General features: G+C 38.2%; 1 protein-coding gene across 3 annotated transcripts in view; it reads right to left on the bottom strand.

The window, feature by feature from the left end:
* lrrk1 (leucine-rich repeat kinase 1) overlaps window positions 1–22,019 on the bottom strand; it is a 164,577-nt gene that overhangs the window by 98,969 nt on the left and 43,589 nt on the right. For all 3 annotated transcript variants that reach the window (XM_044345163.1, XM_044343906.1, XM_044344439.1), the window contains 8 exons: window positions 20,489–20,668; window positions 9,712–9,848; window positions 8,647–8,873; window positions 7,551–7,678; window positions 5,228–5,391; window positions 3,765–3,902; window positions 2,515–2,627; window positions 1,825–1,895 (listed from right to left, as the gene is read on the bottom strand). In XM_044345163.1, the coding sequence (XP_044201098.1) occupies window positions 1,825–1,895; window positions 2,515–2,627; window positions 3,765–3,902; window positions 5,228–5,391; window positions 7,551–7,678; window positions 8,647–8,873; window positions 9,712–9,848; window positions 20,489–20,668 (1,158 nt within the window). The remainder of the gene's footprint in view (window positions 1–1,824; window positions 1,896–2,514; window positions 2,628–3,764; window positions 3,903–5,227; window positions 5,392–7,550; window positions 7,679–8,646; window positions 8,874–9,711; window positions 9,849–20,488; window positions 20,669–22,019) is intronic.

Here is a 22,019-nt window from a genome sequence, read left to right as displayed (position 1 = left end):
AAGCCAGAAGGTGATTTGAACAATGTTCTGTGGATGGATGAGACCAAAATCAAACTTTTTTGCTTGAATGAGAAGCATTCTGTTTGGCGATGAGCAAACACTGCATTCCAGCATAAGAACCTTATCCTATCTGTGAAACAAAGTGGTGGTAGTATCATGGTTTGGGCTGCTTTGCTGCCAGGACAGCTTGCAATCATTGATGGAGCTATGAGTTGTAGGAGGACAACTGCTTGTTCGTTAATTGTGTTAACTAATCTTTGATTCTTAAGGATTGTATCAAGAAGAAGAAGAAGAAGCTCTCTGAGAGCACTGAAAACCAGAAGTGGAGCCGGCCTAGAGACTCTTTCAGAGCAGCCTGAAACGGCTTGATTCTTTCACAGCATTCAACGCCTCTGCATCTACAGAGATGCGCCACAGCCCACAGCTGACACGAGCTCTTTCACTGCAACACCGCTGGAGATGCTGCACCAACCACGCTGGAGATGCCAAGATGACGCCCCTACCACGACGAGACACCTCAATAGTAAGGCATAACACGGCTTTGTGATCAAGGGTTGATGTCAAATAAAGTTAAAGTTAAAGAATTTATTTAGAGAAGTTGAATTAGCTTTTCCTTTAGCATTCCCCGGTACAACACGTTTAGCCTTGAGTCACGCACTTTGAGCTACTCTTGCTGAATAATTTTCTTTATTAATTTTTTTTAATCATTCTTAGGCCTTATTTATTTTACTTTCTTTTTTTATTATTTTCTGTATATTATCTGTACATATTATATTAACTTGTGTTTTATCATGTATCCTCAAGATGTTTAGCTATGAATAAATGTCTTCATTTATCCTAAAAGCGTTTGGTTGTTTCTTTGAGCTGCAGTAAACGAAGTCACTGTTTGGGACAAGAACTTACGATCATGAGACTAATTCATTGATTAAATTGATCAAGGGTTAGTGCTCCCTCCTGGCACTAACCAAAAAGGAGGTGGTGCCCTAATGACGAGGTAATTCATTAATAAAATATTAATACTCCTACAGAGTTCTGAGTTGTACCAGCAGATTCTACAGGAAAATGTCAAGGTATCTGTCTGTGAACTGAAGCTCAACACAAAGTAGGTCATGCAGTAAGACAACACTAAACGGCAAGACGTTCTACCAAAGAATGGTTAAAACAGAAGAAAGATAATGTTTTGGAATGGCTGAGTCAAAGTCTTGACCTTAATCCTAAAGAAATGCTGTGGAGGGACCTGAAGCATGTAGTTCATGCAAAGAAGCCCACCAACATCCTTGAGTTGATACTGTTCTGTAAGGAGGAATGGGCTAAAATTCCTCCAAGCTGATGTGCAGGGCTGATAATCAGTTACCGGACACATTTGGTTGAAGTTATAGCTGCAAAAGGGGGTCACACCAGTTACTGAAAGCAAGGGTTCACATACTTTTGCCTCACACAAATATGTAAGATTGGATAATTTTCCTTAATAAATATATGAAACCGTTTTTTTTTTTTTGTTTAATTGGGTTAACTTTGTCTAGTTTTAGGACTTGTATAAATATCTGATCACATTTAGGTCATATTTATGCAGAAATACAGAAAATTCTAAAGGGTTCACAAACTTTCAAGCAGTATTGTAAATATATATTTACTTATCTATTTGTGGAAATATTGGAGGGACTTGAATAATGGCAAAAACAACATGTTGATGTAAGCCTGTAGTCATAACATTATCTCCAAAGCCTACATTATTAGTGGGAAGGACACAAGTGGTGATAGCATCTTTATTTCTATTTGTAGTGAGACTAAAATTATTATTAACAGGATGTAAAGAAGAGCTACCTGGGTCTGGGTCCCTCCTGTTCCATGTTGTCAGGAAGGCCAGTCTCCTGGATTTGGGCCCTTCTTCTGTTCTAAAAGCCACAATTTTAATTATAGAATTTGATGTCAGGTAACACAAAAAATTAAACATGTATCAACTAAAAAGTCTGATGACCATATATTTGTTATTGGTGATAAATATGATTCAGATGTCTATAGATATCTGAAAATGCGCCTTGTGAAAACAGATTAATATGACAATATCACAGTATGTGTAATTCTGTATTGATATATTTACATAATGTATATTGTGATATAGTACATTTTCGTATAATATAATAACTACATGGTAATGTCTGTTTTAGGCTTAATCTAATAAATGAAATACCTCAAATTAAGGTACTACATACTTTGATTAAAAATACCGTTAATTCAATTTTGCCATAAAGCAGTCCTACTCATTTATTTGTAGCAATTGTGAATTGTGGAACATAGAGTTTGGAAGGTATTATTCTGCTTATATCAGATATCATAGACTATCTGGTTGACAAACCAGCTGTGATGCTGTGATGTGCATTAAAACTGCATAATGTTTTTTCACACATTACATTTAATGAACTCCATGGACATTGGCTGAGGTGTTCAGTAACAGCTGAGCTTCAGCAGACAGTGTATACACACACGAGGGAGTGTGAAAGTGTGTGTACCTACTTGCCCAGCTGGTTCCTTGAAAGGTCGAGGGTCCTGAGCCGAGAGCAATTCCACTTACTGGGTGCGGGGAGTGTCACAATGTGATTCCCACATAATCTCAACGAGACCAGAGCCTAATGGGAGAATGAGTGTGAGGAGGGGTGAGATACTGTAAAACACACATTCATATTTTTCTTTCAAGGAATACACAGACCAGCTGGCTGACTGTATCACTGGTCAGCTTTCCTGTGAAGTGATAAGAACATAAACTCCATCTTTGTGTTAGCTTGTGTTAGCTGTGTTTTGCTGTCTAATGCTCCATGCTAATCCACACCACTGTACTATATGTTAGTGATAGAAGGCCACTAGCACTGTGTCAAATATAAGAAAATAAGGTTTGTTAGCAGCCTTAAAGCTAAATAATCTGCAGCTAGGCTGAGAAGTTTTGTACAGTCAATCTAACATCTGCTCCCTCATGGCTTCTCTTAAAAACACAAGCTAAAAAGGGAGTATAGTATAAAAGCATAAGTGAATATATAAAATAGGAATACATGTAAGTAAAATAAGTTACAAGTTGCTTACTCTGACAAACTCCTATATACGTACATGGTTTTGACTTTATAGTACTTTCTTGACACTTTGTCAATACAATGGCATCTTCAACCACATGTCCACTGCATGGCCACTATATACTATACTTGAGTATACATTTGGTCTGAGCTGTTTTTCTTCTTTCTTTGCTCTTTTTTCTGGTTCCATGCTCTCGTCACTTAAGGGTTCAGTTATCCAACAAGACAATGGTCTCAAATTCTGCATTCCTTTACTTTTAATCACCGTTGTTGCTCATTTCAGATTGTGGTTGCATGTTAACAGGATGGACATCTTAATTTCAATCTCCTTATTTTATCTGCTATTATTCTGTAGAGCTCCACAATCCAATCCCCAAACACCACTTTCAGTCCATCATTAGTGTTGTCAAAGTGAGCCAAATACTTCTGCATTTAAGGTATATATTATACACTGTATCTACCCAGACTGCAGAAAAATAATGTGAAGTCACTGACCCAAAACATGCGGCCAAACACAACAGCAGTGCCATCTAGAGGCTACTAAACACATCACACACACGAGTCTGACACTGTTTGTGTGTTTTATTTTTCATTTTAATTAATGTATCTTTATTTAACCCAATGTGAGCTGAGACAGATAGAATTCTGTCATAACACCTACAGATGTAGAATGTACAAACAGATCCAGATGATGGTTCCTACCTCCAGTTCAAATATATATGAAGGCAGCTCCTTCAGACTGTTGTCAGAGAAGTCCACCTCCTGCAGCTGAGTCCTCCAGAAGATGGAGATGGTGTTTGGAAGACTCTCAATCACATTGGAAGAAGCTCTGCATTGCTTCTGCAATAGAGGAAATAGAGGAATCCATTTGCTTTATTTTGTGGGAAAAGTCATTTTAAATTTACTGACTGAATCCATGTGTAGACATTTAAGTTTACAGTGGGTCATTGTTTCCCTGTGTAATCTTATGGGAACAAGATTAATGTCTAAATGAATGAAAATAAATACAGTTTGAACAAAATCTGTCAGAGTTGGGGATCTGTCATGGTTGAGCCCATGTTTTTTTTTAATCATATATTTTGTTCCAGTAAGACCCTAAAAAATAATCTGCCTCCGTGGCATGAACATGATTTTCAGCTGTTACCTTGTGTTTTTAAATATCCCAGTAAAAATCTTTATATATCAATATTAAGAGAATGCGGTTATATTCATTTTTTCCATAAAGCCTATCTCTTACTTATTATAAAGCCATATTCCATCCTTTCTCTTGCCAAAAATTCTCTTGTAATTTTAAGGGATAAGGCTGGCGTTATTCTATATTTTTTTTTATTGTCAACAAATCCCATGAATGACAAAATCCAACAATGTCCGTTTCGCTACATTTTCTGACTTCCCTCCCCTGTCTGTGAGTCTCCCCCAAGCCCACTGGTTCCAGCAAATGTACCTCAAACAGGAGAAAAGGTTTGTATTATTTGGGGGCTATTGTCAGTGGCAAATTAATCTACATTTAGTGTTCTGGTGAGTATTTCTGGCAGCAGGACAGTGTGTATGTGATTGAAGCAAAATAAGCTACAGTGTGTGTGTTCATGGTAATGAAGGAAAATGTCACCCAGTGCAGCAGTGTAGCTCATTCATGTCTATTTATAGTTTTTGGACAACAATGGAGCTCTACGGAACAGAGGAATAAGATATATCACAATACTTGTTAGCAGATCAGGTCGTTGTTAGTTTGGGTCTGAACATGGGACTTGTTGACAAGAAGAACAATACAACAACAATAATAAAAGACACTCATACATACATATATTGTGGAATGCAATAAAAATGTTCAAGGCTGACATTTGATGCAAACATTCACACAACAAAACATCTTTTAGATGTAGATGATGTAACACTGATAAAACAGATAAGTCAGAATCCATGACTGAGTATCATACCATCAAAATGTCCGTAAGGAAGTAGTTGATGGGAAGTTCACTGTTACATAATTCTATGAAAAATTCTATGACAAATAAGCCAAGTGAGCTCCTCTGAGTAATACGTAGAATATCAAATATGGACAACAGTAATTGGAATAATCTATTGCTGATGCTTTAAAGGGAAATCCTCTGAGACCAGCAGATACATTAAACAGGAAGTGGCATGTTGTCAGTCTGGTTTCTTACCAGTGGACAGGCCCAGGGGTCAGGGAAGGTGCTCAGTTTGTTCCTGCACACATTGAGGAAGCTCAGGGATTTCAAACAGTGCATGATAGCAGTGGGCAGACTGGTCAGACAGTTATCAGACACATCCAGCTCCTCCAGCTTACGAAAACCAATCCAGTTAGTAGCTGAAAGAATGGAATCAAAGAACACAACAAAAGTCTAAATAAGACCTGTACAAAGCCTGGAAATGGACACATGTAACATTGACTAGATTGGTCTTTGAATATGTTTTTATATTGTGCTGGTAAAAATATAGCAACCTATATTTATCTGCCATAAAGTATGTAAAGGACTGTAACAACCTTTATGTATTGATCAACAATATATCCAGCCCGTTAACAAAGACAAAGACAGGGGGCCCCCAGTTCGAGTCTGGCCAGGGACGTCTGTTGCATCTCTCCCTCCCTTCCTCTAGCAACATAAAATTTATCAACAACAAATTGAAAAGACTACCATTAATATTTATCAAGTAAAAATGCCAAATATTTCCTGCTTTCAGTTTCTCCAGTGTGAGGATTTGCTTCTTTTTCTCTGTTTTATATAATATTTGAAAAAGTATTATTTATTTTTTATTATCTTTGGGTTTTGAACTGGTAGTCAGGCAAAACAAGACATCTGAAGATATCTCCTTGGAATCTCGAAGACTGGGATGAGTATTTTCACTATTTTCTGATATTTTAATACTATTTTTTCATTGGCCCATTGGTCCATGATTATCTATATATGACTGATGACCACCTTAGCACAAACTCTCTGAATATGATGCATTTTTTTCTCAACTATAGGAATTATTGAAGACTGTCTGCTAGCAGCACAAAGATAGGCTATGGATACTGGTATACTGAAGGCTGCCAGCTGTTTCATCAAAATCCAAAGCAAAGAAAGATGTGTCTCTGCCACACTTGGAGGAGGCTTTAGAATACATTGTCAATGTGTTGTGAAGTATCTTTTTATACTTAACCACATTTTTGTGTTCCCTGTGAATTTTACAAGAACACCCTTGTTTTCTGTAAAATGTGGTAATCAGTGTTCTCTAGAAGCAGGACACAGAAGTGTGGGGACTTTCAAGAGCCTTAGATGTTCTGCATTCAGTCAGACTATGAAGGAGGCAAATCCTCAACTGGAACTCACCTCACCTTCATTTCAAAATTGTATTCCACCAGTCATGCCAGGTTATGTGACTCACGTACTTGCTGATGGCTTTAAAGGGAAACTTATTAGTATTTTTCAACCTGGACTCTGTTTCCCTTCTATTTGTGTCTAAGTGACGAATGGGGACAACAATTTTTGAAATGGGTCCAGTATTGAGCGAGAGCTCTTCAGCTGGAAAACAGACTGCGATGTAATCCTTTGGGGCAATAGTGCCCTAACAATGTCTGTCCAGTAAAAATGATTGTTTTTACCACTGACAGGCTCCAACTGTTATTATAAGTGTCTGACAACATTATGAAAAAGATCATACAGAGAAATAAAACGTTTTTCTTTACCTTTCACTTGACTTGGTCTGTTTGTTATTGTGTCTGACCAAGTCTCACTTTGAAAATCCTTTAGATAACACTAAGCTACACTGTCTGTACTCCAACACAACAAACTCCTTCTGGCATTCCTCTTTCCATCTCTGTCATGGCAGAATATTGAGCTATTTTCTACAACAACTCAACTCTCAACGCAAGATTTCAGAGCAAGACTTCTCCTTGTGCGAGACTTGATTAGACACGATAACAATCAAACTGGATCAAGCGAAAGGTAAAGAAAAAACGTGTTATTTCTCTGTAGGGTCCTTTCCATAATGTTGTCAGACACTTATAATAACAATCTGACGTTTTCAGTGGCAAAAACAAGCACTTTTAGTGGACAAACATTGTTGGGGCATTTTGGATGTACATTGATGGGGCGCTATTGCCCCAAACAATTACATTGCAGCCTGTTTTGTGGCTGCACTCTTACTCACTACTGGACACAAAAAGATGGGAAAACAGGGTCCATGTTGAAAAATACCAAAGTTTCCCTTTAAAATGCCTGGCTGTCCCTCCACTTGGGTTTCATGGTAGAGTATGTTAACGTTGAGTGCACCAGTTGTACTGTTCATTGATGCTAAAATTAAAAGTGTGTGTGTGTTTGTGTATTTGGGGAGTGGGGAGGGTTTCCATAGTCCTTTCCAACATGATGCCACCTCATTCAAAATTATCTGTAAATATTTTCTTTATCATGCCATTAGAACTAAAATCACACAAATATGCATTATATATAAATACATTTACATATAAGTGGAGTTGGGACATACTGATAGGGATGTCAAATAAGGCTGTGAGCTGGTTCTTGGCAGCAGAAAGTCTCTGGATGCTGGTCAGGTGGAGAAGTGCAGGTGGCAGACTGGTGAGCTGGTTCTGACAGAGATTTACCTGCTGTAACCTGAAGCGCAGGAGAGAGGGAGGCTGAGAGTCCACATCATATCCCAAAGTACCAGTTTCCTCTGAATGAGACAAGCTGCTATTTGTGCACATAATATTTTCATACAAAAAGCACTCAGGACCAAGTCACGGATTCAGTGTGTGCCCTACAACTATACTTGTGTCAAGGTAAGAGTCTTTAGATGAGGCAATACTTAAATTAATCTGTGTTGTTGTGGTTTTAGAAGCAGTTAGCATATGAATTAGAGCCATTTCTTGACGAATAACAAATGGATTCAGCATCTCTGCAATGCTGTCTGCCTGTAGCAATAATACAATGTAAGAATATTCCATTACAAATGAAAGTCTTAAGTAAAAGTACATACGAATAATTAGAAAAATGTACTTAATACTTAACTGCATTTTAGTGATGCCTTAATGTTAATGTTGAAGCTAGTGGAATTAGAGCTAATTTTAATGACTTTATATACTGCAGTTTTATCTACTGTATAAGACATTATTTAATCTATGCTCAATATACATATATTTTTCAATCTTTATCTAAATAACTAGTAGCCACAGCTGTCAGATGAATGTAGTGGAGTAAAAAGTACAATATTGTCCTCTGAAATGTAAAATAAAATAAAAACATTCAAGTAAAGTACATTAGAATTGTACTTAAGTACACTACTTGACTACATGTTATTTTTCAGCACTGTCATTTTTGATGGAAGCTACCAGTTTCTCTCTATTACCAGTCAGTTTTTGTTCTAAAGCAGGCTACCTGGAAAAACTCCCCAGAACTATCTGTAAAATAAACACACAGCTGAATTTGATGTTGATTCTGGTCTGACTGTGGGTAAGAGAAAATGTGCTGTATTTCTTTAAACACTCAGTATGAACTGGGCAATACTACTGTGGAAATATATTTGTCAAAGCCTGAAGTTTAGTCTTGAGAGATTGTAGGCCAGACAACCTCCTGACATGTACCTGGAGCAGATGACCTCCTGTGAGTTGTGAGCAGCTGGCAGCACTTTCAGCAGGTTGTTGGAAAGATCTAAAACCTGAAGGCAGATGAGACCCCAGGGCACCACAGAGGGCAGAGCAGCCAGGCTGTTGGATGATAGATCCAAGTGGGTGATACGTGAGGAGACATCCATGAACCAGTCCAGTTCTAACCAGGGCAGCTGCAGACCGCCCCAACACACACTGACAGCCTGCAAACACACAGTGCATGATATTATGGAAGAGGCAGAGAACAACATAGATTCACCCAGGACTCCCTCTAACAAAACATATTTTGGCCTTAATTATAATACAGTGTGATGCTTAGCTTCATGTCAAAGTAAGTAAAGTAAGTAAAGATCCATTAAATTTAATTTAATCCATTAAATTTATTTTCCATTAAATGTAGCCAGAAGCTCAGATTTTCCACACATGTTCAGTGAATTCATATATGATAGTACCACTATTTCAAAGAATGAAGCTTTTTTAAATGAATTAATGGAATGAATTGACTTTATTATTTGAAAACATTGCATTTTCAACTAGTGCCAATAATAATATTATTTTAATTAATAATATAAAAGTGCATATTATCATAGGTGGGTCATGACAGCTCATATATGGACATTTTAGTGTTTAGAAATATAAACTTGTTGGAAACTTGTAAAATGACTTTTTAGAGGTACATTTGTATGTACAAATCTGTAAAAACTCAGAATATTAGATATTAGATGGTTGCAGTGTACACAGTGTACAACCTCACTCATAAGAAATGTTCAATACAAGATTTGATAAGTATTACTGATCAGCTGCAGTCGATCATGAAAATGGACTTTGCACTCCTGTTTGTGATTTTTTTTAAATAAATATTACAAGCATAACAACGTGATAACCCTAACCCTCTGTCAGAGTTCATTGTTGGGGTTAAAAGCAAGAAGAAGAAACAATGTTAAACATAAATCCTGATTACAAATGGTGCTCTCCCCCAGCTGATTCACATGTATTGGTTCAGAAACACATGGTCCTTCATTTTGTTTCCAGAACACACACCTCCACTCCCTCTGCATTGGAGGTTTCCTGTAGTTTGAGTCTGAGAAGGTGTTTGCTGAAGGCTGGATGGTCCATCAGGGTGTATGAGGAAAAGCCTGCACCGTTCTGCATCAGGAAGCCAGCTATCTCCTCATTACCTGCAACACAAAACACACTATTGACTCAAGCTGTATTACGGTACCAGAGGTGACCTGGAACCACTATTGTTACAGCACTTCCGCAAATACACGGCTTTGCACTTTTCTACAGTGTGCTATTGTCTTACAGTTCTTCTCAAAGTCTCAAGGTGTGAATTCAGAGGTTACAGCATGGTTACAGAGCCGACACACATAGTTGCTGTATGTTGTGCTGTAGCTGTCTGTGACTGAACTTTGATTGGTCAGCCCGGGCCACTTGTGTTTTCTCCTTCAACTTTCTGATGCCAGTGGAGATTACTGATGGTGAATACAACATGAGGCAGAAGAGAGACTCTGTAATCTCCTGCTTTTCAGTAACAGACATCTAACAAACACATCTCCCAATCACCATTCTCTATCACAGTGTAGGAACATACAGTATATGGGTGATTTCATGACAATAACATCACTGTGTCACAAAGTAAATGAAGAAGTTACTGTGGGGAATAAAAGTAAAGAACAATACAGCCTGCTCTCATACGTTACCTCTGTGGGTGTTGTAATGGTGATATCTACAAATAAAATCTGACGCTCTACTTAAAATCAGAACAGTAGGACTGCTGTAACCTTTGTACCAAGTGTAAATCCAGCTCAACTCCTGTAAGCAGACAACATAAACTGTCAGCAGCATACATTGAACATTCAGGAAGTATTCAACCCTCCAGAGTATTGTGATTTACTGTTTGTTCACACATACAGATTTTACCTAGTCATTTCTAAGTGGATTTTGTCATTAGAAGTGCAGTATCACAGCTTTACACCTTCATTTAAATTTTTCTGAGGGTGCAATGTTCTAGTGCAAACGCAGCAGTGGGTCTGTTTGTTGGTTTAATTGATGTGTTATAGGACATGGCTGTTTTTTTATCACTTTAAATCCAGCAATGAATGAATCTTATTAACAAGCATCTGTGTAGCCATGGCTCGTACTGTAGTTTATATCTCTATGCCACAGAACTCCAAAACTAAAACCAATGAACAAAAAAGCAAATCTCTTCATTGCTATAATCGCAGCCAGTGTAGGAATGATGTCACATTAAATTAGTAGCTTGATGTTGGTAAATGTGAAGATGCAACAGGAAACATGCATTTAACACATTTTATTGTAAAGGTGCCTTTTTTTCACCACTGCTCAGCTGTAAAATGATTGGAGTAACACTCTTCTGTATGTTGCTATAATAAAAGGTGAGAAGGCATTTTACAAACGTCTGTAAGATCAGTTGGACTATACACAGAGTTAAGTGACTTTTATACAAAGACCTTATTAAATGCACACTGTCATGGTCACAAGCTGTCATCTCCTCTGCTGATTGATTGCCAAACATCAATAAGACCGTTCTTAGCCTGTCTGACGTACAATGAATGATAACCCTCATCCCTGAAGTATTTTGGTTTGTTTCTGTCAGCACCTATTTGCTAACCTAAGAGCCAAAGTAGCCCTTACACCCTCTCCCTGCCCACTTCCACTCCATTTGCACGTTCATGTGGAGGGTCTGCTGTATAAAGTGCCATCCCAAACAAATTAGCGGGGAGTGGAAGTGGGTTTTAAAACCCTTCAACAGCGAGCCTGCTGAAGACCTACTCCTTGTCTCAAATTTGGACTCCTCTTCTGTTCTTATCTTACTTGATTTCAGTGCGGCATTTGATACCGTCGATCATAATATTCTTTTAAATCGCCTAGCGAGCTATGTTGGCATCTGTGGCTCTGCACTTTCGTGGCTAACTTTCTATCTATCTGACAGAACTCACTGTGTCTCACTTAAAAATACTATATCTGAATACTAATAAAGTTAACTTTGGTGTACTGCAGAGCTCTGTGCTGGGGCCTTTGCTTTTTTCTGTCTACATGCTATCTCTTGGTGAAATTTTCTGCAGCTACGAATCAAATTTCATTCAATATCAAATTTTACTGTTACTCGGATGATACTCAGATTTACATACCAATTAGACCAAATGATTGTTCACAAATTGCAAATCTTGAATTATGCCTTGTCACCATTACAAATTGCCAATAAAACTGAGATGCTAGTTGTTGGCCTAAAAATCCAACTCCCTCTTCTTGCAGACCTTACTCTAATCTAATTACCCAGAGCTCCACAGTTAAAAACCTTGGTGTTATTTTTGACTTAGCTCTCTCATTCGATGTTCACATTAGGGAAATCGCTGAGATTGCATTTTTTCATCTTCGCAATATCTCAAAAATCTGCTCCCTACTTAGTATGATGGATACTGAAATTCTAAGACATGCTTTTGTTTCTTCAAGACTAGATTACTATAATGTCTTACTCTTTGGTCTACCTAGCTGCAGTATTTAAAAATAAATAAATAATAATAATAATAATAATAATAATAATAACAACTTGTGCAAAATGCTGCTGCCAGAATACTAACTAGAACTAGAAAATTTGACCATATTACTCCAATCCTAATCTCCCTTCACTGACTCCCAATTCAAGCCAGATCCGATTTTAAGGTGCTTCTCTTAGCTTATAAATCAGATCAGAACCAAGGAGTGCAAGGCAAGGGTATATGGGAGAGAGTATGGGCAAAATTAGGAGTAGGATATTTTTGGTTGAGTGGTGTTTATGATATTATGGACATTAAATGATATAGAGGATACTTTCAAGTGAGTGACATAATGACACATTACTAGTCTAAAGAATGAAGATAAAGTTTGAAGAACAAATCTTTGAGGGCTGCCACTGGCAATGCCAAAGGTTAATTGGCAACAAAGACAAAATTAAAACAAATGTTGTAAGCAAAAAAGTGTATTGGATATTTTTTACTCTTATGTTATGTAAGCAACTTTTGCTTCTCATTAGACAGAGGTAGAGAAGAAAAGTCCAGGGAGGAAGGGCAGATACAGATTCGGCCTTCCACTAAAATAAACTCCCTAGAGATACTGTGAATTAATTAAAAATAACGATTAGGGTGATGAATATGGGGTGATTGTGACACATACGACTGTATGTACAAACACCAATACTGAACTTCATACAGTATTTCTTCAGCCTAACAAACTTGGACTTTAACATGATTATGATAGCAAACAATTACAGACAGAGTGGTAATCCCGGAATGCGGTTTGGCCTTTGCACACTGTTCAGAGTCAAATCTGACCCACAATATTGAAACACTGTGAATTCTGTGTTCTTTTAGCCTGATCATTTGCACAGCTGAAACACACTCTTTGGGTGTTCTGAGCTAAATTTGACCCATATTATTCAAAGGCGCCATTCAAAATTGTTCTTACTTTTTTCACAGTCAATGAAATTACTGTGGCTGTTGTAGGTGACAGAGGACTATAGTGATACAGTATGTTCTGAAATAGACAGAAGTGAGAGTTGGTATGTGTAGTGTGTGTGAAAGAAGAAAGAGGAGAAGGAAAGGGCAGGATGGCTTGAATCAACAATTCAATAAGAAAAAAAAGAAATTTAATGAATATCAGTGGATTTGATTTTATACAATACGACTCTTTTTTTTTAATAAAAGTGAAGAGGTGCTCACAGCAGACTGTTTTCTTGTGTGTGTGTGCCCCAGCACTCTGCGGTGAACACATGGAGGAGCTGAGTTTTTTTTTTCCTTTTTCTTTTCTCCTCCTCTTCCCACCCACAGACACAGGCACTGCTACAAGCAGCAGAGTTTTTTCTCTCTCTTCTCTGTTCATTTAGCTAGGTTGCTCTAAACCAAAACTTTAAGGATTAAATCACCTGGTTATTAATGACTGATTAATGACTGATCTTTTCTGTGGCGACGTACCGCAGTGACTGTGCTAACAATGACACTAAGAAAAATGGCTTCAAAGTTTTTTGACTCTCCAGCCAAATGTGTTATAGGTAGGATAGCGGTTATGTGCTTATTAATAATATATTCCTTAAGTAATTTTCATGGCTTAAGAATCATGACCAATTATTTCACCTGTGACCCCAACTATGATAAATAGATATGTAGGTGGTGCAGAGTGCAGTAACTAATCGATTTCTTATTACATTATATCTGTATTTAATTGTTTTATTGTTTGTCTGTTTAAAAAGTTGAAATAGATAATTAAGAAAAGTTCTGCAATCCTTAAATATTATTTTGTGAGGATTAACTTATAAAGATGGTCTGACATATTTATTTTAATTGTAAAGTTTATGTAAACCCATTTTCAGAATTAGATATATGCTCTCATAGAATATAATCAAGTTCCTGTCTTAATAGAGATAAATTATAGGTTAATAAATGTCAAAATTGCTGAAGTGTTGTATAGATTACAAGCTGAGCGCCTCTAAATGGCACATTTAACATTGCCTGTTGTGAAGAGGTAGAAACAAGCATGAAATATCACAAAGCCACTGATACATGCGACAAGAGAGTAGGAAAAAGGCAGAAAGAGAAAGAAGTGTTGGGATGGTTTGTGCATGAGGGCATCATATATCAACAGACAGTGAAAAAGAAAGAAAAAGAAAGTAGGATTAAGAACAGGTCAAAAAGAAGAAGTTAGAAGAACTGACTAAACAAAAGACAGATAAAGGAAACACACAAGCTCTGGTGTAAGCACCTGTGGTAACAACAGCACCCCCACAGGTGGAAGGACCAGCCTACAGTCAACAAACAGACATTCAAGCCTCACAGCTCCTGCCAATACATGTGCATGTCTACCAACCAGGGGGTAATTACAGACCACAGCAAGGGTGAGGAAGACCATTGATGAGAGAGGGGGCTGGAGAGACTGCTTAATATGGTCGACCACCACTCAACCAACTGCAAAACACAATGAGGCCCAGGGATGCCTAATGACAACCTGTGCTGGGGATGTCACCAAATGGGACACAAGCAAAGAGACTGTCCTACCAACCCCTGGAAACTGTTGGTACAAACACAACTGAACAAACCCATAGACCCAATATTACCTCTTCACTGTACTTTGAAATTTGACAGTGATCAATCAGACAAAGACTATGAAAAATGTTGGGATGAGCTCTTGAACAAACGCCAAGTTCATTTGGTTGCAGAAGACATCTATGTGGGGCCACAAAGAGCAGCTGCTGCTGTAACTGCCAGAACACCTCACACGATGGTTTCAAGTCAAAAACTCCACACCATGTGACTTTGATAATTGAATAAGTATTTGAATCACATCAACTGGGTAAGCGTAGCAGGAGCAAACATGGTCCCCCAGAGTGAACCCTAACATCCACATCTCAGTAGACAAACAGATCATGAGGATATAGAACAAAACAGGAGATCAGCTGAAAGAATGATAGTGGATGACAAACCAGCCATGCAGATGGCATTCAGTGCAAAATAGGTGAATTTATTGCAGCTAATATTGGACTGTTTGTGGTCAGAATAAAAGTCAGCACAACCAGTAGAAATCAAATTGAAACCAGGGGCTAAGCTACCATATAAAAGACAATACTCTCCTACACTACAGGCAATGGCAGGGATAAAACATACAATAGAAGGTTTGTTGCAGGCTGGAGTGTTGATTAAAACCCAAAGCCTATGCAATTCTCCAATCTTTCCAATAAAGAAACCCCATTCAAATGATTACAGGTTGGTGCATGATGTACGCTATGGTAGATGTAGAAACCCTAGTGATACCTGATGTACATACTCTGCTATCAAACGTTCCATTAGACACTGAATTGTACAGTGTGATTGATTTATGTTCAGCATTTTTAGTGTGCCTTTACATCCAGATTTTCAATATCTGTTTGCATTCACATATTATGGTGAGCAGTATACCTACACTAGGATGCCACAGGGTTGTTGTGAGAGTCCATTTTCCATATTTAACAGAATGTTGCTTCAAGATTTGCAGCACCTAAGCATTGAAAGCACACACTGATACAATATGTGTTTGCTAATCTGTAGCTCATCAAGAGAACAGTGTGAAAAAGACTCAATAGCAGTGCTAAAAGCATTAGCAGAAGGAGGTCACAAAGTAAGCAACAACAAATTATAGCTTTTGTTGTCAAGATGCAGAATATCTTGGCAGAAGACTAATTGGTGAAGATAGATATATTGCTCCCCAACAAATTGAAGTAATAATTAAAGCACCCAAACCACAAACAGTAACACAAATGTTTTCCTTTTTGAGCATTGCAGGGTATAGTAGACAGTGGATGTGTGACTATGTATTGAAAACAGCACCCCTCAGGGCAATGATTAAAGCAACAGGGCAAATAAATAGTTTATCACAGTTGCAGGAGATAGACGAAGCCAACAGCGCATTTAAAGCCATTAAAGGGGAATTACAATTAGTACCGGCATTAGGCAATCCCAATTACAGTAAACCTTCTCACTTCTATGTGGCAGAAAGGTCAGGATATGCAAATGCAGTATTAATACAAGACACGCCTACTGGCAAACAGCCACTAGCCTACTATAGCATCAAGCCAAACGATACCTCAAAACAAATTCGGCATCATGAATGGTGTGGGCCACAGATGGCACGCCCCATGACTGTGAGGCACAAAAATAGTCATTCCTGAAGCCACGCCCAGACATGCACAAAGAACTGGTTGAAGCTGAGTTTGATTTGGCAGAAGAACAGAGCCCAACATCTGACTTATCCTCTCTCATCCAACCTCAAGAGGCAGCCAGCATTTGTAAAAAAAAAAGTGTTTGGTTAAAAAGGGGGGAAATTAAGACTCAAGAAGGTCCCCACACATGCCTCTGGTGAGGTCCTGTTGGTCATTACCTGACTCCAACCTCTATGCAACACACCTTGATTAAGGATGCGCATGGTGGCGAAGGCCATTGTGCAAGAGGGGAAGTGATACAGAAGATCCAGGGAGTTAGGAGACAAGGGAATTAGTGGTCACTCAACACTGCCCCCATCACCCGGCAGTTCTCTGCATCAAAATGTGAAGAACTCGCATAGTTTTTCAATAACAAAAACAACATATATTATCTTGTAAACACAGATGATCTCAGCAAATCCTGTAAAAATGATGTAACCATGGGAAAATTCACCTGTATTACATTAACTGAGCTTTGCAAGACTTTCACTGATTACAACTCCTCCACCTCACGTATTGACCCTGTACCTACTACATTATTTAAGTGGGTGTTCGACAGCGTTTCAAGTCATGTCCTAAACATTATAAATACATCTCGTCAAAGATGCCTTTAAAACAGCTGCTGTAAAACCTGTACTGAAGAAACCCATCCTAGATGGGAATGCACTGACCAGTTATAGGCCGATATCCAACCTTCCTTTCATTAGTAAAATATTTGAAAGGATAGTTTCAGTGCAAATAAACTCTTTTCTTAAAGAAAACAATATCCTGGAGGAATTTCAATCAGGCTTTAGAACATACCACAGCACTGAAAATGCTCTTACTAAAATAAGCAGCGACTTCATATTAAACTCTGATGAAAATAAGGTCTCAGTTCTTTTCCTCTTAAACCTAAGTGCTGCGTTTGATACGATTGATCATGATATCCTAATCAATCATCTGGAAAAGTGGGTTGGTCTTTCTGACTGTGTGTTAAACTGGTTCAAAACATACATCAAAGTTTTATGTGAGCCTTGGAGATCATGTGTCTGACAAATATGACAACTGCTTTGAGGTTCCACAAGGGAGCTGCCTTAGTCCGTTATTATTCTCACTATATATATGCAGATGACACACAACTGTACATCTCCACAGAACCAAATGATGCTGCAGCTATAAACTTCATTACTATCCATCTTATGGAAAAAAATAAATGGACGAGCAATAATTTCTTAAAGTTAAATGAGGACAAAACTGAAATCCTACTAGTCAACCTGAAAACAAAAAGAGAAATGCTGTTTAATCTGTGAAAATTGACTCTCTGGATTAAATCTGAGGTTACAAGTCTTGGCGTTATCTTAGATTCAGATCTAAGCTTCAGGTCCCACATTAATAAGGTGACGAAAACATCATTTTTCCACCATAGAAACATAGCCAAAGTACAGGATCGGTCAGGATCTAATATTAATTAATGTTCTGTGTTCTTCTACACATCCAGTAGGTCAGCTGTTACACACACAGTCCAGGTTCATACAGTGAAACGGTTTGGAGTAAAGCAGTCGTCCTCCTGATAAACCCTGAGCTCATTATGTCGAGCAGTGCAACAAAACTAAAAACTGTCGTTATCAATTTGACAGGACAGAGGAAACTATCCAGCTAGGTTTAGCCTCTGAAATATATATAATTTTTTAGACAGACAAGTGAAAAATTAATGGTTTAATTTCTATTCTAATTGTCAATTTGAAGAGGGAACCCAGTTTGGGGAACGAGAAAAAACAGGAAAAAATGGGAGGTGGATTACGTTTTTAATTCACATGAAAAACAAAATAATTTGTTTATCCTGTTATCAAACAAGTTGAACAGCTTTGGACGGAGTGTCCTGTGTCTAGTCTGCCGGAAAATAGAGGACATCAGCTGAGTAGGTGGTCCTTCAATGTTGCCCAGGACGCATTGCGTTTACACTACTAAATGAATGTGGCCACATGTGGCCCAGACCACCTCCGAAGGTGGTCTGAGTGATCGGATCTCAATCCGTCCTCAATGCGTCTTGGGTGCATTTACACCTGTATTTAGAGCTGTCCACTTGATCACCCAAGACGGATGTTAATACCAGGTGTAAACAGGGCCTGTAAGAAAGCTAAAAACTTACCTCTTCACTTTAGCCTTTAACTAGCTTTTTGCTCAGTTATGAACTACTGTACTTCTTATGCACAACTGTACTTCTTTTAAAATGCTGTATTTTACTTTATTTAATACATTCTATGTATTCTATGTTTTAACTATGTTTTTATTATATTTTATTCTTTTATTATTATTCTGTATGTAATTTGAGTTTCACTCTATCTATTTTATCTTATTTTTACTATCAAGAGGGCTTTATTCTATTTTCACTTAATTTTATAAGACCCACAGTGAGTTTAAACCTGTGGGAAGATGTTCTGGGGTAAGCTGAAAGAGGCTTATTTCGGTTAATCAAGACCGGTGGTGAGTCTGTGTCTGCTGGGAAAAGGGAGGTTCTGGTTGCTTATGAGAGACCTAGGCGCTGATTTATAGATTGTGTACATATGGCAAAATACTTTGAGTTTTCCCTTATTAAGTCTCAAACTACCGCCACTGAAGTACGCATTCTATATATTGTATTTTCACTTTATTTTATCTTATTTTTATTATTGTTATCAGGTGGGTTTCATTTTCCATCTTATGTTACGCAGGTGCTGTGGTCAGTGGTTGGTAGGTTTGAGAAAAGACTGTGGTATGTGTTTTTAACCCCCACAGCACCACTGAAGGTGGTTTCTTTCTGGGGCAGCTTCAGGTTGCACCCAAATACACTGACCATGGATAACTACCTCATGTAACCCCACTTCAAAAAATGTGAACTATCCCTTTGTTTCCTCTTTCCAAGTGGTGTCCATCTCAAGGCTACTTTAGGAATGCAGTCCTGGTCCATTCTGAGGACGTGTCCGAGCCATTGTAGCTGCTGATGTTTAATTTCCAGCACCACATTGCGCCAGTTGATGCTTTTGTACAGGTCCTCACTGGAGATCATTTCTGGCCAAAAGATGCGACATATCTTTCAGAGACATCCATTGTGGAATGTATTGATCTTTCTCTTGTCACTCTCAACCACTCACCAGCATTCTGAGCTGTACAGCAGAACTGATTTAACATTGCTGTCATTAGATTGGATCTCGGTTGTAAGGCTGTACTACTTTGACTTCCAGATGGTTTGAAGGCTTGCAGATGCACTGCGAGCTTTCCCAAGCCTTATGCTGATGTCTTTGCTGCATGCATTGTCCTTACTGAGGAGACTGAGGAATATGTTAACTCCTCTACATAATCAAGAGAGTTACCATCCACAGTGACTGGTGCATGTGGTGTTGAATTTATGCACATCGTTTGGATTTTGGAGATGTTAATGTTCAAATCCATCTATGTGGCAAATCTGTCAGTCCTATCCGTCTTCTTTTGCAGGTGAGTATGATTTGTGGAGAGGATAGTCAGGTCATCGGCATAATCAAGATCTTCTAGTTGAGTGAAGAGAGTCCACTCGATGCCTCTGGGCTTGGCTGAGGTAGTTTTTCGCATGGTCCAGTTCTTTGACTAAGATAAGACTAAAATGTCCAGACCTTTAGTCAACTAAGACTTGACAAAAAAAAAACAAAAAACGGGTGGAAAAAAACATTGCAATGGAAGGGTTAAGAGCAGGTTGAAGCCCTGGCTTTTGACTTGCAGGCAGCATTCCTACATATGTTAACCTCATGTTTTGGCATGGCATGGTTTTTGACCATATTAACATCCGACATCAGAACAGTGTATATATATATATACATATAAAGCAGGAAACCAGAAAAAGTATAATATGTCCCCTTTAACATCACTAGATCAAAACAACTGAATACTAATGTGTACGCACCTTGCAAACTGTCTGCATGAGATCAGAATTTGCAAAAACAAAACAACAGGGGTGAATACTTTTTGAAGGCACTGTAGAAATTATATTTTTGATTTGGGGATGCTGTATCAATGAAGCAGCTGAGACAAAATTTAAAGTAGTTTCTATTCACAATCTGCCACTCTGAGAGATGACGCTGATGATGTTTCATGTGTCCCTACCTGCTCGTGCGGCAGCGTACAGTGGCAGGCCGGTGATGACGGCAAACTCATCGCAGTGGATGGCACAGTTCTTGGCATCGGCATCGTAGCCTTGGACCAGCAGCCTAACCACATCCAGGTGACCCTGCTGGCAAGATGTGGCCAGCATCCAGTTAAGCAGGTCTCTCCTCAGACATGGACCTGAGAGGGAGCCAGAGACCCAACACTAGTCAGAGGAAAACTCATTTAGTCCATCGACAAATCTGGCAGATTTCCAAACAGGGAGAAACCATTTAAATGATTAATGAATCAACTTTCCATGACAACCTGACATGAGTTGAGACCCTGAATGAGACTCAGACAGATTCAGAGAGAATATTGTCTCGATGATGTTTTCTTTCAGTGTTTAAGATAAGGTCAAACATCATACAGGAGTTGTCTGTTTATATTCTTTCAAAGCTAAATATGTATCTACTACCATATTTTGAGCACCTGGTTATAATAACAAATATACACAGATTTACTCTGTATTCATTAAATGCTATTGCTATTAATGCTATTGATCTCTGTTAAAATGGTGTGCTTAAATTCTACTTTCCAGTTCAGCAGTTTAACTTGAATATGAAGAAGATGCTTTTCTCAGCTCTTTTCAGCATTGAGGCTTCTCTGGGCTGGGAACTTATATGTTACCAATCCATCTATAATTTTGTCATCCTGCTTGTCCATGAGGTATTTCTCTTATTTTGCTTTCTTGGCCTATTCTGTACACAAAAGTTTTTCAGGTTTAGAGGCTAGAGTTTTTCCTTATTTGAATCATGGGTCCAAGGACAAAGGATGTTGTATTGTTCTACAGATTGTAAAGCCCTCTAAGGCAAATTTGTGATTTGTGATATTGGGTTATACAAATAAAATTGACTTGACCTGACTTTTCTCTCTACCTTGGCTGTCTGTGTGTCATTTCAGATCGAGGATATGGATCCTCCAGGAGACTCAGCCTCACCTCTGTTCTCTCTCCCTCTATGTGTGTAGTTTACTTGTCTCTTTCCTTCTGTGTGAATTGTGTGCTTGAGTTTCAGCCAGTGCAAACCGTTTGCACTGGCTGAACACAGTTCTAAGCATGACCAGTAAATTGACTTGACTATGTAGAAAATTGAATTCCCTTTTAAATTATTGTAGAGTTTTAAAACATTAACTCTGATAGCAGTCACAGAAATATACCATGTCATAAATGAACAGTATCATATTCATCATGTCAGAGGTACAGGACATGAGCTGGCCTTTGATTAAAAAAGTTAGTAAATATACAGTGCTGCTTGAAAGTTTGTGAACCCTTTAGAATTTGCTCTATTTCTACATAAATATGACATTAACATGATCAGATTTCTGTGCAAGTCCTAAAACTAGATAAAGAGACATCAATTAAACAAATGAGACAAAAACCTTACACTTGTTCATTTATTTATTGAGGAAAATGAGCCAATGTTACATATTTGTGCCTGGCAAAAGTATGTGAACCTCTAGGATTACCAATTCATTTGAGAGGGAAATTAGA

This window comes from Thunnus albacares, chromosome 1, assembly GCF_914725855.1.
Source record: "Thunnus albacares chromosome 1, fThuAlb1.1, whole genome shotgun sequence".
Classification (NCBI taxonomy): Eukaryota; Metazoa; Chordata; class Actinopteri; order Scombriformes; family Scombridae; genus Thunnus; species Thunnus albacares.
Note: the sequence above shows the minus strand (reverse complement) of the source record. Positions and strands in the feature narration are given on the sequence as shown.